The following is a 20,430-nucleotide window of genomic DNA, read 5'->3' on the forward strand; positions in this document are numbered from 1 at the left end:
ACCACCTGTAGACTCTGTAGATGTATCATCACCACCTGTATACTCTGTAGATATATCATCACCACCTGTATACTCTGTAGATGTATCATCACCATCTGTAGACTCTGTAGATGTATCATCACCATCTGTAGACTCTGTAGATGTATCATCACCACCTGTAGACTGTAGATGTATCATCACCACCTGTAGACTGTAGATGTATCATCACCATCTGTAGACTCTGTAGATGTATCATCACCACCTGTATACTCTGTAGATATATCATCACCACCTGTATACTCTGTAGATGTATCATCACCACCTGTAGACTCTGTAGATGTATCATCACCACCTGTAGACTCTGTAGATGTATCATCACCACCTGAGACTCTGTAGATGTATCATCACCATCTGTAGACTGTAGATGTATCATCACCACCTGTAGACTCTGTAGATGTATCATCACCACCTGTAGACTCTGTAGATGTATCATCACCATCTGTAGACTGTAGATGTATCATCACCACCTGTAGACTCTGTAGATGTATCATCACCATCTGTAGACTGTAGATGTATCATCACCACCTGTAGACTGTAGATGTATCATCACCACCTGTAGACTCTGTAGATGTATCATCACCACCTGTAGATGTATCATCACCACCTGTAGACTGTAGATGTATCATCACCACCTGTAGACTCTGTAGATGTATCATCACCACCTGTAGATGTATCATCACCACCTGTAGACTGTAGATGTATCATCACCACCTGTAGACTCTGTAGATGTATCATCACCACCTGTAGATGTATCATCACCACCTGTAGACTGTAGATGTATCATCACCACCTGTAGACTCTGTAGATGTATCATCACCACCTGTAGATGTATCATCACCACCTGTAGACTGTAGATGTATCATCACCACCTGTAGACTCTGTAGATGTATCATCACCACCTGTAGATGTATCATCACCACCTGTAGACTGTAGATGTATCATCACCACCTGTAGACTCTGTAGATGTATCATCACCACCTGTAGATGTATCATCACCACCTGTAGACTGTAGATGTATCATCACCACCTGTATACTCTGTAGATGTATCATCACCACCTGTAGATGTATCATCACCACCTGTAGACTGTAGATGTATCATCACCACCTGTAGACACTGTAGATGTATCATCACCACCTGTAGACTCTGTAGATGTATCATCACCACCTGTAGACTCTGTAGATGTATCATCACCACCTGTAGACTGTAAATGTATCATAACCACCTGTAGACTCTGTAGATGTATCATCACCACCTGTAGACTCTGTAGATGTATCATCACCACCTGTAGACTCTGTAGATGTATCATCACCACCTGTATACTCTGTAGATGTATCATCACCATCTGTAGACTCTGTAGATGTATCATCACCACCTGTAGACTGTAGATGTATCATCACCACCTGTAGACTGTAGATGTATCATCACCATCTGTAGACTCTGTAGATGTATCATCACCACCTGTATACTCTGTAGATATATCATCACCACCTGTATACTCTGTAGATGTATCATCACCACCTGTAGACTCTGTAGATGTATCATCACCACCTGTAGACTCTGTAGATGTATCATCACCACCTGTAGACTGTAGATGTATCATCACCACCTGTAGACTCTGTAGATGTATCATCACCACCTGTAGACTCTGTAGATGTATCATCACCACCTGTAGACTCTGTAGATGTATCATCACCACCTGTAGACTCTGTAGATGTATCATCACCACCTGTAGACTCTGTAGATGTATCATCACCACCTGTAGACTCTGTAGATGTATCATCACCACCTGTAGACTGTAGATGTATCATCACCACCTGTAGACTCTGTAGATGTATCATCACCACCTGTAGACTCTGTAGATGTATCATCACCACCTTTAGACTCTGTAGATGTATCATCACCACCTGTAGACTCTGTAGATGTATCATCACCACCTGTAGACTCTGTAGATGTATCATCACCACCTGTAGACTGTAGATGTATCATCACCACCTGTAGACTGTAGATGTATCATCACCACCTGTAGACTCTGTAGATGTATCATCACCACCTGTAGACTCTGTAGATGTATCATCACCACCTGTAGACTCTGTAGATGTATCATCACCACCTGTAGACTGTAGATGTATCATCACCACCTGTAGACTCTGTAGATGTATCATCACCACCTGTAGACTCTGTAGATGTATCATCACCACTTGTAGACTCTGTAGATGTATCATCACCACCTGTAGACTGTAGATGTATCATCACCACCTGTAGACTCTGTAGATGTATCATCACCACCTGTAGACTCTGTAGATGTATCATCACCACCTGTAGACTGTAGATGTATCATCACCACCTGTAGACTCTGTAGATGTATCATCACCACCTGTAGACTCTGTAGATGTATCATCACCACCTGTAGACACTGTAGATGTATCATCACCACCTGTAGACTGTAGATGTATCATCACCACCTGTAGACTCTGTAGATGTATCATCACCACCTGTAGACTCTGTAGATGTATCATCACCACCTGTAGACTCTGTAGATGTATCATCACCACCTGTAGACTCTGTAGATGTATCATCACCACCTGTAGACTCTGTAGATGTATCATCACCACTTGTAGACTCTGTAGATGTATCATCACCACCTGTAGACTCTGTAGATGTATCATCACCACCTGTAGACTCTGTAGATGTATCTTCACCATCTGTAGACTCTGTAGATGTATCATCACCACCTGTAGACTCTGTAGATGTATCATCACCATATGTAGACTGTAGATGTATCATCACCATCTGTAGACTGTAGATGTATCATCACCATCTGTAGACTCTGTAGATGTATCATCACCACCTCTAGACTCTGTAGATGTATCATCACCACTTGTAGACTCTGTAGATGTATCATCACCACCTAGTTTTTTAGTCTAGGTCCAAAAGACTTCTCAACAGCTTCTACCCCCAAGCCATAAGACTCCTGAACAGCTAATCATGGCTACCCGGACTATTTGCACTGCCCCCCCCCACCCCATCCTTTTACGCTGCTGCTACTCTGTTAATTATTTATGCATAGTCACTTTAACTCTACCCACATGTACATATTACTTCAACTACCTCAACTAGCCGGTGCCCCCGCACATTGACTCTGCACCAGTACCCCCCTGTATATATAGCCTCCCTACTGTTATTATATTTTACTTCTGCTCTTTTTTTTCTCAACACTTTTTTTGTTGTTGTTTTATTTTTACTTTTTTTGTTAAAAATAAATGCACTGTTGGTTAAGGGCTGTAAGTAAGCATTTCACTGTAATGTCTGCACCTGTTGTATTCGGCGCATGTGGCCAATAAAATTTGATTTGATTTGATTGTAGACTCTGTAGATGTATCATCACCACCTGTAGACTCTGTAGATGTTTCATCACCATCTGTAGACTCTGTAGATGTATCATCACCATCTGTAGACTCTGTAGATGTATCATCACCACCTGTAGACTGTAGATGTATCATCACCATCTGTAGACTCTGTAGATGTATCATCACCATCTGTAGACTCTGTAGATGTATCATCACCACCTGTAGACTGTAGATGTATCATCACCATCTGTAGACTGTAGATGTATCATCACCATCTGTAGACTCTGTAGATGTATCATCACCACCTGTAGACTGTAGATGTATCATCACCACCTGTAGACTGTAGATGTATCATCACCATCTGTAGACTCTGTAGATGTATCATCACCACCTGTAGACTGTAGATGTATCATCACCACCTGTAGACTCTGTAGATGTATCATCACCATCTGTAGACTGTAGATGTATCATCACCACCTGTAGACTGTAGATGTATCATCACCACCTGTAGACTGTAGATGTATCATCACCACCTGTAGACTCTGTAGATGTATCATCACCATCTGTAGACTGTAGATGTATCATCACCACCTAGTTTTTTAGTCTAGGTCCAAAAGACTTCTCAACAGCTTCTACCCCCAAGCCATAAGACTCCTGAACAGCTAATCATGGCTACCCGGACTATTTGCACTGCCCCCCCACCCCATCCTTTTACGCTGCTGCTACTCTGTTAATTATTTATGCATAGTCACTTTAACTCTACCCACATGTACATATTACTTCAACTACCTCAACTAGTCGGTGCCCCCGCACATTGACTCTGCACCGGTACCCCCCTGTATATATAGCCTCCCTACTGTTATTATATTTTACTTCTGCTCTTTTTTTCTCAACACTTTTTTTGTTGTTGTTTTATTTTTACTTTTTTTGTTAAAAATAAATGCACTGTTGGTTAAGGGCTGTAAGTAAGCATTTCACTGTAATGTCTGCACCTGTTGTATTCGGCGCATGTGGCCAATAAAATTTGATTTGATTTGATTGTAGACTCTGTAGATGTATCATCACCATCTGTAGACTCTGTAGATGTATCATCACCACCTGTAGACTGTAGATGTATCATCACCATCTGTAGACTCTGTAGATGTATCATCACCACCTGTAGATCTGTAGATGTATCATCACCACCTGTAGACTGTAGATGTATCATCACCATCTGTAGACTGTAGATGTATCATCACCATCTGTAGACTCTGTAGATGTATCATCACCACCTGTAGACTGTAGATGTATCATCACCACCTGTAGACTGTAGATGTATCATCACCATCTGTAGACTCTGTAGATGTATCATCACCACCTGTAGACTGTAGATGTATCATCACCACCTGTAGACTCTGTAGATGTATCATCACCACCTGTAGACTCTGTAGATGTATCATCACCACCTGTAGACTCTGTAGATGTATCATCACCATCTGTAGACTGTAGATGTATCATCACCATATGTAGACTCTGTAGATGTATCATCACCACCTGCAGACTGTAGATGTATCATCACCACCTGTAGACTCTGTAGATGTATCATCACCACCTGTAGACTCTGTAGATGTATCATCACCACCTGTAGACTCTGTAGATGTATCATCACCACCTGTAGACTCTGTAGATGTATCTTCACCATCTGTAGACTCTGTAGATGTATCATCACCATATGTAGACTGTAGATGTATCATCACCATCTGTAGACTCTGTAGATGTATCATCACCACCTGTAGACTGTAGATGTATCATCACCACCTGTAGACTCTGTAGATGTATCATCACCACCTGTAGACTCTGTAGATGTATCATCACCACCTGTAGACTCTGTAGATGTATCATCACCATCTGTAGACTGTAGATGTATCATCACCATATGTAGACTCTGTAGATGTATCATCACCACCTGTAGACTGTAGATGTATCATCACCACCTGTAGACTCTGTAGATGTATCATCACCACCTGTAGACTCTGTAGATGTATCATCACCACCTGTAGACTCTGTAGATGTATCATCACCACCTGTAGACTCTGTAGATGTATCTTCACCATCTGTAGACTCTGTAGATGTATCATCACCATATGTAGACTGTAGATGTATCATCACCATCTGTAGACTGTAGATGTATCATCACCATCTGTAGACTCTATAGATGTATCATCACCACCTCTAGACTCTGTAGATGTATCATCACCACCTGTAGACACTGTAGATGTATCATCACCATCTGTAGACTCTGTAGATGTATCATCACCACCTGTAGACTCTGTAGATGTATCATCACCATATGTAGACTCTGTAGATGTATCATCACCATCTGTAGACTGTAGATGTATCATCACCATCTGTAGACTCTGTAGATGTATCATCACCACCTCTAGACTCTGTAGATGTATCATCACCACCTGTAGACTCTGCAGATGTATCATCACCACTTGTAGACTCTGTAGATGTATCATCACCACCTAGTTTTTTAGTCTAGGTCCAAAAGACTTCTCAACAGCTTCTACCCCCAAGCCATAAGACTCCTGAACAGCTAATCATGGCTACCCGGACTATTTGCACTGCCCCCCCACCCCATCCTTTTACGCTGCTGCTACTCTGTTAATTATTTATGCATAGTCACTTTAACTCTACCCACATGTACATATTACTTCAACTACCTCAACTAGCCGGTGCCCCCGCACATTGACTCTGCACCGGTACCCCCCTGCAGTGGCGGCTCCTGAAAAAAATCTCAGGAGGGGCAATTTTTCTGATGATTTAGGTGACCTACACACATTTAAAAAAAGATATGTCCAGCAACAACATGAAGACAGGGGCAGCATATAAGTCAATACCAGAAGCATTTATTGACTGATCTCAAAAGTGTTGGCTTACCAGGGTTGGTGGAGCCCTCAGTTTCATCTTTGCCTCGCAAAGCTAACTCAAACACTCCGCAAAACTTCACACACTGGATTAGCCGGCTGAGGATGTGGCGGTTCTTGCTAATGTCGTAGTAAATATATTTGTTATAGTGAATATGGAATATGATATGTTGAGTAAAATGTTGTGCTAAGATCTATTTAGGTCAGGAGCTGGTTATAAGTTCTGTTCCTATCCAATAACAATGGACAAAAGGGTCCTATCTTGTCAGCCTTGTCAGCAGGTGGCCAAGGACAACACCCACGCCATAGGCCTCTCAGTTCTTCCAACTCACGAGTTCTTGCTCTGAGGACACACACACACACAAACACACACACACACACATCATCACTGTTAAACACACACACACACACACACATCATCACTGTTAAACACACACACACACACACACACACACAAAAATCCCCTCTCTTAGGCTGAACATTTGAAGACAGAGAACCCGACTCAGAGCCAATGCAACAGTGACAGTAGCCTGCAGGGGACCTCGCCCAACTCATCAGGACCAATCAGAAGATCAGAACTACTAGATTGAACCTACTTCATTTATTGCATAAAATGTCTGCACACAATGTTTGGGGCTCTCTTCAGATAATAATAATAATAATAATAATAATATGCCATTTAGCAGACGCTTTTATCCAAAGCGACTTACAGTCATGCGTGCATACATTTTTGTGTATGGGTGGTCCCGGGGATCGAACCCACTACCTTGGCGTTACAAGCACCATGCTCTACCAGCTGAGCTACAGAAAGTGGATACTCATGGATGCGCATTGCAATTGTAAAATGTCAACACAATTGGAGACACCACGTCATTTTTGGAGACATGTTATTGACAGTAAACTATTGTAGATGCGACTGCTAACTAAATAAAACATTTTAGCTGGCTAGCTAATCATCTTAGCTAAATGTGGGGCAAACAATTCAGTTATTTACCGTTAATTTGAGGGATTGGGGTGAAAGAAATCGAGTTACATAGTAATACTTTACGATATACTGTATTGACAATATCGCAATATTTTAGCGCTAGTTGGCTGTACCTGCACCAAAACACCATTATTGTTCCTTCATAGCTTGTTCTCAATCTTTTCACATTGGGAGCAAATTTGTTTTCAGCACTTTTATTTCCATGACTGATCAAAACTCGTTCTCATGGCTTTCTGATCCCTCTGCAACAGACATATGGTGCGCAATAAAATCACAGTATCGAATCGCAATACGTATAGAATCATGAGACTCGCAATGCTGATGCATATATCTTATCGTGAGGTTCCTGGCAATTCCCAGCCCAAGTTCATTTGCCACAACAAATCTCTTCGCTAGCAAACGCGATGTCTTCTCCAAAACGGCAATGTGTCTCCAGCAATGTTTACTTTTTTGACGTTCTATGGCATCTCCACTTTCCAAGCATATATGACCACATGTAATATTTTGGTAAGTGATGCAAATAGTGAACTATGTAGGGCCAGGATGTAAAATATATGTAGCTGCAGCAATTTCTCTTATCTGATATGGTAAGTAATGGGGCTTAATTTATAGCTCCCTAAGAGTTTGACGAACGGGTCCGTGAACGCGATTCCAGATATATTTACCTCTGAATAAACTGCCTTTATTACACCATATCCACATCCAGTAAACTTGTGATTATCAACAATAACCTCATCGTTGTGGCGGCGGACAGCTAGCCTGTATCCCTCGTCATCCAGTTGAGTGAGTGGCAATGTCTTTTTTCGTTCGTACCAATTTTTTGGAAAATCCTCGGGTGTAGGACTTTCCGCCTTTAGTAGAAACCTGTTGAATTATTAAATTTGGTCTGGGAGGTCCTAATTGTTTCGTTGCCAATTTATCTTCATTTGTTCGCCGAATCGCCGACAAAAAGGAACTTCTTTCAAACAATCCACTCTTTTCTCAGTTACGTTCATGGTTACGTAGCGTATGATGGCAGCGTAAGTGCAAGCCCACAGACACCCATTGAGATTGTATTGAAGGCTCTGAAATTTGAAAAAATAGATTTTACATGGGAGTCTATTACAGACTTCTGGGCGATTTTCAACCTGACTGAAATCGCCCCAAAAAGGGGGGAGCCATTTGAAGCACGACTTTAGCCTGATTCGACATTTAGTGGCAGTGTGGCACTGTGGCAGATCAGACGTATAGATTACAACACTGATAACTACTGTTGCCGTGATATAATTGATTAGAAAAAAAATCCCTTCCTTTTCCCGTTTGGCAGTGCGTCGCCCATATCGCCCTATTGAACAGGCCGCCCCTGCCCCCCTGTATATATAGCCTCCCTACTGTTATTATATTTTACTTCTGCTCTTTTTTTTCTCAACACTTTTTTTGTTGTTGTTTTATTTTTACTTTTTTTGTTAAAAATAAATGCACTGTTGGTTAAGGGCTGTAAGTAAGCATTTCACTGTAATGTCTGCACCTGTTGTATTCGGCGCATGTGGCCAATAAAATTTGATTTGATTTGATTGTAGACTCTGTAGATGTATCATCACCACCTGTAGACTCTGTAGATGTATCATCACCATCTGTAGACTCTGTAGATGTATCATCACCATCTGTAGACTCTGTAGATGTATCATCACCACCTGTAGACTGTAGATGTATCATCACCATCTGTAGACTCTGTAGATGTATCATCACCATCTGTAGACTCTGTAGATGTATCATCACCACCTGTAGACTGTAGATGTATCATCACCATCTGTAGACTGTAGATGTATCATCACCATCTGTAGACTCTGTAGATGTATCATCACCACCTGTAGACTGTAGATGTATCATCACCACCTGTAGACTGTAGATGTATCATCACCATCTGTAGACTCTGTAGATGTATCATCACCATCTGTAGACTCTGTAGATGTATCATCACCACCTGTAGACTGTAGATGTATCATCACCACCTGTAGACTGTAGATGTATCATCACCATCTGTAGACTCTGTAGATGTATCATCACCACCTGTAGACTGTAGATGTATCATCACCACCTGTAGACTCTGTAGATGTATCATCACCACCTGTAGACTCTGTAGATGTATCATCACCATCTGTAGACTGTAGATGTATCATCACCATATGTAGACTCTGTAGATGTATCATCACCATCTGTAGACTGTAGATGTATCATCACCATCTGTAGACTCTATAGATGTATCATCACCACCTCTAGACTCTGTAGATGTATCATCACCACCTGTAGACTCTGTAGATGTATCATCACCATCTGTAGACTCTGTAGATGTATCATCACCACCTGTAGACTCTGTAGATGTATCATCACCATATGTAGACTGTAGATGTATCATCACCATCTGTAGACTGTAGATGTATCATCACCATCTGTAGACTCTGTAGATGTATCATCACCACCTCTAGACTCTGTAGATGTATCATCACCACCTGTAGACTCTGTAGATGTATCATCACCACTTGTAGACTCTGTAGATGTATCATCACCACCTAGTTTTTTAGTCTAGGTCCAAAAGACTTCTCAACAGCTTCTACCCCCAAGCCATAAGACTCCTGAACAGCTAATCATGGCTACCCGGACTATTTGCACTGCCCCCCCACCCCATCCTTTTACGCTGCTGCTACTCTGTTAATTATTTATGCATAGTCACTTTAACTCTACCCACATGTACATATTACTTCAACTACCTCAACTAGCCGGTGCCCCCGCACATTGACTCTGCACCGGTACCCCCCTGTATATATAGCCTCCCTACTGTTATTATATTTTACTTCTGCTCTTTTTTTCTCAACACTTTTTTTGTTGTTGTTTTATTTTTACTTTTTTGTTAAAAATAAATGCACTGTTGGTTAAGGGCTGTAAGTAAGCATTTCACTGTAATGTCTGCACCTGTTGTATTCGGCGCATGTGGCCAATAAAATTTGATTTGATTTGATTGTAGACTCTGTAGATGTATCATCACCACCTGTAGACTCTGTAGATGTATCATCACCATCTGTAGACTCTGTAGATGTATCATCACCATCTGTAGACTCTGTAGATGTATCATCACCACCTGTAGACTGTAGATGTATCATCACCATCTGTAGACTCTGTAGATGTATCATCACCATCTGTAGACTCTGTAGATGTATCATCACCACCTGTAGACTGTAGATGTATCATCACCATCTGTAGACTCTGTAGATGTATCATCACCACCTGTAGACTGTAGATGTATCATCACCACCTGTAGACTGTAGATGTATCATCACCACCTGTAGACTGTAGATGTATCATCACCATCTGTAGACTCTGTAGATGTATCATCACCACCTGTAGACTGTAGATGTATCATCACCACCTGTAGACTCTGTAGATGTATCATCACCACCTGTAGACTCTGTAGATGTATCATCACCATCTGTAGACTGTAGATGTATCATCACCACCTGTAGACTGTAGATGTATCATCACCATCTGTAGACTGTAGATGTATCATCACCATATGTAGACTCTGTAGATGTATCATCACCACCTGTAGACTGTAGATGTATCATCACCACCTGTAGACTCTGTAGATGTATCATCACCACCTGTAGACTCTGTAGATGTATCATCACCACCTGTAGACTCTGTAGATGTATCATCACCACCTGTAGACTCTGTAGATGTATCTTCACCATCTGTAGACTCTGTAGATGTATCATCACCATATGTAGACTGTAGATGTATCATCACCATCTGTAGACTGTAGATGTATCATCACCATCTGTAGACTCTATATATGTATCATCACCACCTCTAGACTCTGTAGATGTATCATCACCACCTGTAGACTCTGTAGATGTATCATCACCATCTGTAGACTCTGTAGATGTATCATCACCACCTGTAGACTCTGTAGATGTATCATCACCATATGTAGACTGTAGATGTATCATCACCATCTGTAGACTGTAGATGTATCATCACCATCTGTAGACTCTGTAGATGTATCATCACCACCTCTAGACTCTGTAGATGTATCATCACCACCTGTAGACTCTGTAGATGTATCATCACCATCTGTAGACTCTGTAGATGTATCATCACCATCTGTAGACTCTGTAGATGTATCATCACCATCTGTAGACTCTGTAGATGTATCATCACCACCTGTAGACTCTGTAGATGTATCATCACCACCTGTAGACTGTAGATGTATCATCACCATCTGTAGACTCTATAGATGTATCATCACCACCTGTATACTCTGTAGATGTATCATCACCATCTGTAGACTCTATAGATGTATCATCACCATCTGTAGACTCTGTAGATGTATCATCACCACCTGTAGACTCTGTAGATGTATCATTGTTGAGACTTCTAGCTCACTCAGGAAAAGAAAAAAGAAACAAAAATATATATATATATAAATAGATAAAAGAGAAGCAAATGGGTCTGATGTGTTCAATTAAATGGGGAACGAGTGATTTCTTTAAGTTTTTAGATGCTCGGATATGTTACGTTATGTGCGCATGCGCAGCTTCACTAGAGACTTAAATTATGGCACCTGGTAATCATTTCACGACAGACAATCGTCAGGAGCACACAGCCCGTTGGTATGTAACTGCGAACTACTCACAGTCTAGTATTAATGTTTAAGTCACTTATATGTTTGAGCACTGAACGTTTACCTCACTGTGTCGGTGTTAGTTGGCCGAGAGTAACTTGTAGCTCGCTGGGTGCGGTAGCTCAGCGACCCAGAGGCTGTATAGCATTAGGCTATCATTATCAGCCATTTGCGTTGTGCTGATTGTTCGGAGTACTCTGCTGGTTTCTGGTGGCGGTGGTGATAGCGGTGGTTTGGTTCGGTGATCCATGGTGGAGCGCCGCGTTGTGTTGCGTTTGTGCATGTGTGGGTCCTTTGAACGAGGCATGTGGTGGCATGGGTTCTGTGTCCTGTGGCAGCGTCCGTGGCAACGGCGGAGTCGCTGTGCGCATGCTCCTCTGGCGCTAGGCATTCTGGGTGATGTAGTCAATGCTGTTTTAAGCCAGATTTGCCACATTTTTTGATGGTGTTGTAGGCTTATTTGATTTTCATTGTTTACATTATTATTATATTATATTATTTGAATAATATTTACATTATATATTTGAATAATATATTGTCATTATTTGTTTGTTGTAATTCAGGTTTATGACCTGTGGTCATTTGATTTAAAATAAAATTAAGGACAAAACACGAGTCATGACATTGTGTGCTTCCTGGTGAGCCTTTTCGGAGGGCTAAATAACGGAAAATCCGAACAATCATCACCACCTGTAAATGTATCATCACCATCTGTAGACTCTTTAGCTGTATCATCACCACCTGTAGACTCTTTAGCTGTATCATCACCACCTGTAAATGTATCATCACCATCTGTAGACTCTTTAGCTGTATCATCACCATCTGTAGACTCTGTAATGATAACACCAGGTGTCCCAGTATACAACACTTGCATTTACAATGTTTGGCCGGTATGTAACATCATTATAAAACAGATATGAGTCTATTTGAATTTGGTGGGGAGAAACTGTAGTCCATGGTTCAGAGGGCCAAATTGCACATATTTGTCTATTTTGGGGTGACAAAGTTTAGGGATGATTTTCGTTAAGGTCCATGTCTGTGGGTTATAATGTTGTATGATAGCCATGTGTCGGATGTAGCTAAATGTGGCTATCACTGCATTATATGTTATGACCCCTATGCAGTTAGTTGGGCCAACAGGATCAGGGTTTGAATTTGTATTATTAGGGAACAATCTATATATAAAAGTGTGGAAAAACTTGTATTACAGTATCTCCTGTACTACAGTATTACTAGTAGTAAGCCAGTCCCCTGTATTACAGTATTACTAGTAGTAAGCCAGTCCCCTGTATTACAGTATAACTAGTAATAAGCCAGTCCCCTTCATTACAGTATTACTAGAAGTAAGCCAGTCCCCTGTACTACAGTATTACTAGTAATAAGCCAGTCCCCTGTACTAAAGTATTACTAGTAATAAGCCAGTCCCCTGTATTACAGTATTACTAGTAATAAGCCAGTCCCCTGTACTACAGTATTACTAGTAGTAAGCCAGTCCCCTGTACTACAGTATTACTAGTAGTAAGCCAGTCCCCTGTATTACAGTATTACTAGTAGTAAGCCAGTCCCCTGTACTACAGTATTACTAGTAATAAGCCAGTCCCTTGTATTACAGTATTACTAGTAATAAGCCAGTCCCCTGTATTACAGTATTACTAGTAATAAGCCAGTCCCCTGTACTACAGTATTACTAGTAATAAGCCAGTCCCCTGTACTACAGTATTACTAGTAGTACTCCATGTCATTCTACTCTCCCTGTAGCACTAATAGCACCACTGTCTTTTCCAGAAGTAGAAGTAGTTATTCTGATGTTAAGTAAACCTCATGACATTGTGCATCTGTTCCTCTCTTCCTTAGCTGCCAGTAACCCTAACCCATCTGTTCCTCTCTCCCGAAGCTGCCAGTAACCCTAACCCATCAGTCCTCTCTCCCAAGCTGCCAGTAACCTTAACCCATCTGTTCCTCTCTACCCTAGCTGCCAGTAACCCTAACCCATCTGTTCCTCTCTACCCTAGCTGCCAGTAACCCTAACCCATCTGTTCCTCTCTCCCCTAGCTGCCAGTAACCCTAACCCATCAGTCATCTCCCCCCAAGCTGCCAGTAACCCTAACCCATCTGTTTCTCTCTCCCCTAGCTGCCAGTGCCCATTCGGATGGAAGGGAGCACTCTGCTCTGAGACCGTGTCTGTGTGCGACGCCGAACACCGTCCCCCTCCCCTGTGTGCCCATGGTTCCACCTGCATACCCCTTCCAGACGGATACACCTGCCTCTGCCCCTTGGGCACCGGCGGACTGCACTGTCAGCAAGGTCAGAATACTGACCAAACACTAACCAAATACTATTAAGTCAGAATACTATAAGGTCAAAATACTAACCAAATAATAACCAAATACTGTTAGGTCAGAATAATAACCAAATACTGACCAAATACTATTAGGTCAGAATAATAACCAAATACTGGCCAAATACTCTTCGGTCAGAATACTAACCAAATACTGACCAAATACTATTAGGTCAGAATACTAACCAAATACTATTAGGTCAGAATACTAACCAAATACCATTAGGTCAGAATAATAACCAACTCAACCAATTTGTTCCAAAAAAATAAGAAAAAGAAAGCGATTAACCTCTCTGTAAAACACTGATGAAGGTCTATTGAGACCAAAACGTTGGTATATGTTTTATCCCCAGTATCCTACAGTATCCATTTCCAGGGATCTAACATGTAATTACATAAAATTAATAGATATCAGTCCCTCTCATATAACCATTGTCCGTTCCCCTCTGATTGATAGCTTGACGCAAATAAATATATACAGTACCAGTCAAAAGTTTGGACACACCTACTCATTCAAGGATTTTTCTTTATTTTTTACTATTTTCTACATTGTAGAATAATAGTGAAGACATCAAAACTATGAAATAACACATATGGAATCATGTAGTAACCAAAAAAGTGTTAAACAAATCAAAATAGATGTTAGATTCTTCAAAGTAGCCACCCTTTGCCTTGATGACAGCTTTGCACACTCTTGGCATTCTCTCAACCAGCTTCACCTGGAATGCTTTTCCAACAGTCTTGAAGGAGTTCCCACATATGCTGAGCACTTGTTGGCTGCTTTTCCTTCACTCTGCGGTCCAACTCATCCCAGACCATCTCAATTGGGTTGAGGTCAGGTGATTGTGGAGGCCAGGTCATCTGATGCAGCACTCCATTGCTCTCCTTCTTGGCCAAATAGCCCTTACACAGCCTGGAGGTGTGTTGGGTCATTGTCCTGTTGAAAAACAAATGATAGTCCCACTAAGCGCAAACCAGATGGGATGGTGTATCGCTTCAGAATGCTGTGGTAGCCATGCTGGTTAAGTGTGCCTTGAATTCTAAATAAATCACAGACAGTGTCACCAGCAAAGCACCCCCACACAATCACACTTCCTCCTCCATGCTTCACGGTGGGAACCACACATGCAGAGATCACCCGTTCACCTATTCTGCGTCTCACAAAGACACGGCGGTTGGAACCAAAAATCTCAGATTTGGACTCATCAGACTAAATAACAGATTTCCACCGGTCTAATGTCCATTGCTCGTGTTTCTTGTCCCAAGCAAGTCTCTTCTTCTTATTGGTGTCCTTTAGTAATGGTTTCTTTGCAGCAATTCTACCATGAAGGCCTGATTCACGCAGTCCCCTCTGAACAGTTGATATTGAGATGTGTCTGTTACTTGAACTCTGTGAAGCATTTATTTGGGCTGCAATTTCTGAGGCTGGTAACTCTAATGAACTTATCCTCTGCAGCAGAGGTAACTCTGGGTCTTCCTTTCCTGTGGCGGTCCTCATGAGATCCAGTTTCATCATAGCGCTTGATGGTTTTTGCGACTGCACTTGAAGAAACTTTCAAAGTTCTTGACATTTTCCGTATTGACTGACCTTCATGTCTTAAAGTAATGATGGACTGTCGTTTCTCTTTTCTTATTTCAGCTGTTCTTGCCATAATATGGACTTGGTCTTTTACCAAATAGGGCTATCTTCTGTATACCACCCCTACCTTGTCACAACACAACTGATTGGCTCAAACGCATAAAGAAGGAAAGAAACTCCACAAATTAACTTTTCACAAGGCACACCTGTTAATTGAAATGCATTCCAGGTGACTACCTCATGAAGCTGGTTGAGAGAATGCCAAGAGTGTGCAAAGCTGTCATCAAGGCAAAGAATTTGTTTAACACTTTTTTTGATACTACATGATTCCATATGTGTTATTTCATAGTTTTGATGTCTTCACTATTATTCTACAATGTAGAAAATAGTAAAAATAACAAAAAACCCTGGAATGAGTAGGTGTGTCCAAACTTTTGACTAGTACTGTATATGTTTTGTATTAATCCACTAGATACTGCAGCTGCGGTCCTGCTCCCAGACTGGCAGTCAGAGCAGCGCTTCAGTGGTTATATCCCAGACTGGCAGTCAGAGCAGCGCTTCAGTAGTTATATTAATGAGATTTCAATCAAATGCAGTCAGTCAGTATATCTCTCTGGTACAAATTACCAAGGAACATTGGGCTCTGGGGTGAGCTCATTTAAATGAAGCCATATTCAGGACACTGTGAACTGTGACCTATCAGAACTGGCTGGGCTAATAAGTTCAATTAGAGAATGACATCGCATAATAGCCTACTGTGGCTGTAGCCCTCTGTCTCTTACAGCCAGTACCAATTCCCTCCCTACTCCTTCCCCTTGGCCCTACTCCTTCCTCTTGGCCCCACTCCTTCCCCTTGGCCCCACTCCTTCCCCTTGGCCCCACTCCTTCCCCTTGGCCCTACTCCTTCCCCTTGGCCCTACTCCTTCCCCTTGGCCCTACTCCTTCCCCTTGGCCCCACTCCTTCCCCTTGGCCCTACTCCTTCCCCTTGGCCCCACTCCTTCCCCTTGGCCCTACTCCTTCCCCTTGGCCCTACTCCTTCCCCTTGGCCCTACTCCTTCCCCTTGGCCCTACTCCTTCCCCTTGGCCCTACTCCTTCCCCTTGGCCCCACTCCTTCCCCTTGGCCCTACTCCTTCCCCTTGGCCCTACTCCTTCCTCTTGGCCCCACTCCTTCCCCTTGGCCCTACTCCTTCCCCTTGGCCCTACTCCTTCCCCTTGGCCCTACTCCTTCCCCTTGGCCCCACTCCTTTCCCTTGGCCCTACTCCTTCCCCTTGGCCCTACTCCTTCCCCTTGGCCCCACTCCTTCCCCTTGGCCCTACTCCTTCCCCTTGGCCCTACTCCTTCCCCTTGGACCTACTCCTTCCCCTTGGACCTACTCCTTTCCCTTGGCCCTACTCCTTCCTCTTGGCCCCACTCCTTCCCCTTGGCCCTACTCCTTCCCCTTGGCCCTACTCCTTCCCCTTGGCCCTACTCCTTCCCCTTGGCCCTACTCCTTCCCCTTGGCCCCACTCCTTCCCCTTGGCCCTACTCCTTCCCCTTGGCCCTACTCCTTCCCCTTGGCCCTACTCCTTCCCCTTGGCCCTACACCTTCCCCTTGGCCCTACTCCTTCCCCTTGGCCCTACTCCTTCCCCTTGGCCCTACTCCTTCCCCTTGGCCCTACTCCTTCCCCTTGGCCCTACTCCTTCCCCTTGGCCCTACTCCTTCCCCTTGGCCCCACTCCTTCCCATTGGCCCTACTCCTTCCCCTTGGCCCTACTCCTTTCCATTGGCCCTACTCCTTCCCCTTGGCCCTACTCCTTCCCATTGGCCCTACTCCTTCCCCTTGGCCCTACTCCTTCCCCTTGGCCCTACTCCTTCCCATTGGCCCTACTCCTTCCCCTTGGCCCTAACCCTTCAATGTTTCCAGATCTGAAGGGTCTCGTTGTGAAGCTTCCCCATGGTGCATACACTCTTTTGACTCATCACATACGCGGCTGTTTATTATCTATCCTGTTGCCTAGTCACTTTATCCTGTTGCCTAGTCACCTGTTACATATCTACCCTTGCACATCGTCTCTGTACTGGTACCCCGTGTATATAGCCAAGTTATCGTTACTCATTGTGTATTTATTCCTTGTGTTATTATCTTTCTATTATTTTTCTATCTTTCTCTCTGTATTGTTGTGAAGGGCCAGTAAAGAAGCATTTCACTGTTAGTCTACACCTGTTGTTTACGAAGCATGTGACAAATACAATTTGATTTGATTTGACTTGATAGATCTGCCAACATTTGAAGTAATCAAAATATTGCCATGCACCTGCAACAATAACACTCAGATGTGAGAGTCCTTTAAAAAAAAAAATATCTGCAAATATTGAAAGATTAGGGCCAACAGAAGGAAGGTTGATGTTTATTGTCATGAGTCTTGTCCTGGGGCAGAACTGAACGATTTCCGCTAGATAGGCTGCAACGTCAAAATTGGCTATATTGTTAAAATTCATGAAAACAAAAATGTGCTTTTTGGTCTTAATTAAAGTGTATGTTTAGGCATTAGGGTTAGCAGTGTGGTTAAGGAGAAAGAGAGATAGCGGGGGGAGGAGACAGAGAGAGGGACAGAGGGAGAGAGAGAGAAGGAAAGAAGAGACAGAGAGAAACAAAGAAGAGAGAGAGAAAGAGGAGAGGCAAATAAATGTCACAGCTCAATGTGTCCCACTATCTCCAAGCTTACCGCTATGTATTTCAACCAGTTTTATGATCAAGTTATTACACAAAACAAAGGCCTCTATGTATTACTGTAGTAGGTCTACTGTATACAAAACACAGGGCTCTATGTATTACTGTAGTAGGTCTACTGTATACAAAACACAGGGCTCTATGTATTACTGTAGTAGGTCTACTGTATACAAAACACAGGGCTCTATGTATTACTGTAGTAGGTCTACTCTATACAAAACACAGGGCTCTATGTATTACTGTAGTAGGCCTACTGTATACAAAACACAGGGCTCTATGTATTACTGTAGTAGGTCTACTGTATACAAAACACAGGGCTCTATGTATTACTGTAGTAGGTCTACTCTATACAAAACACAGGGCTCTATGTATTACTGTAGTAGGTCTACTGTATACAAAACACAGGGCTCTATGTATTACTGTAGTAGGTCTACTGTATACAAAACACAGGGCTCTATGTATTACTGTAGTAGGTCTACTGTATACAAAACACAGGGCTCTATGTATTACTGTAGTAGGTCTACTGTATACAAAACACAGGGCTCCATGTATTACTGTAGTAGGTCTACTGTATACAAAACACAGGGCTCTATGTATTACTGTAGTAGGCCTACTCTATACAAAACACAGGGCTCCATGTATTACTGTAGTAGGTCTACTCTATACAAAACACAGGGCTCTATGTATTACTGTAGTAGGTCTACTCTATACAAAACACAGGGCTCTATGTATTACTGTAGTAGGTCTACTGTATACAAAACACAGGGCTCTATGTATTACTGTAGTAGGTCTACTGTATACAAAACACAGGGCTCTATGTATTACTGTAGTAGGTCTACTGTATATAAAACACAGGGCTCTATGTATTACTGTAGTAGGTCTACTCTATACAAAACACAGGGCTCTATGTATTACTGTAGTAGGTCTACTGTATACAAAACACAGGGCTCTATGTATTACTGTAGTAGGTCTACTCTATACAAAACACAGGGCTCTATGTATTACTGTAGTAGGTCTACTCTATACAAAACACAGGGCTCCATGTATTACTGTAGTAGTCCTATTGTATACAGATTGCCATTTTACTCCGGTTCTTCTTAATGTTATGAAGATAAATCTTCATAGTAACATTTATAATGTTTGTAACATTAGCCATGTTTTGTATCCTGTTCTTGTAATAAAAGTAATTTCAGAACCAAATGAAGAAGAACAAACATTCTAAAGGTATTTTATAATTGTTTTCTAAGGTTTGTCTTTCTCCCATTCTTGTTTGTTTCAGCCATGGCCATCAGTGACCCGTTCTTCAGCGGTAACCAGTCATCCTGGATGTCTTTCCCTCCAGTCAGCATCAGGCACAGGACAGACCTCAGGCTGCAGTTCCAGACTCTGTCACCAGAGGGCATCCTATTCTACACAGCACAGCACCTCAGTGCCCGGGCCCGTAGGAACACACCCAATGACCGTTCTATCCCTCTACACTGCTCTGTTTTCATGTCATTTGTGGATAATAGAAATGATGTGCTAATAAGATCAATACATTCAGAATGACAACATTAATGACCATCGTGTCCCTCTCTTGTCATGTCATTCACAGGAGACTTCTTCTGTGTGTCTCTGACATCGGGGTTCGTCCAGCTGCGTTACAACCTGGGTTCTGGGACCAACGTGCTACAGTCCACTAACAGAGTGGACACCAGCGGAGGGACCTGGCACACGGTACCATGTTCTTACATCTATACAGAACAGACACTAACATTTCAGCAGCTTTTGTTGCTAAAAACACATCAGATATTTACAGGATCTGGCTAAATAATTAGAAAACACACACACACACACACAATATTTTCTGTAAAAGATTGAT

General features: G+C 42.4%; 1 protein-coding gene across 1 annotated transcript in view; it reads left to right on the plus strand.

Moving 5' to 3' along the window:
- LOC121553208 (protein eyes shut homolog) overlaps nucleotides 1-20,430 on the plus strand; it is a 67,513-nt gene that overhangs the window by 45,716 nt on the left and 1,367 nt on the right. The window contains exons 8-10 of the mRNA XM_045217002.1: nucleotides 14,071-14,243; nucleotides 19,849-20,010; nucleotides 20,164-20,285. Coding sequence (XP_045072937.1) covers nucleotides 14,071-14,243; nucleotides 19,849-20,010; nucleotides 20,164-20,285 — 457 coding nt within the window. The remainder of the gene's footprint in view (nucleotides 1-14,070; nucleotides 14,244-19,848; nucleotides 20,011-20,163; nucleotides 20,286-20,430) is intronic.

This window comes from Coregonus clupeaformis, unplaced genomic scaffold (genome assembly GCF_020615455.1).
Source record: "Coregonus clupeaformis isolate EN_2021a unplaced genomic scaffold, ASM2061545v1 scaf0885, whole genome shotgun sequence".
Taxonomy (NCBI): domain Eukaryota; kingdom Metazoa; phylum Chordata; class Actinopteri; order Salmoniformes; family Salmonidae; genus Coregonus; species Coregonus clupeaformis.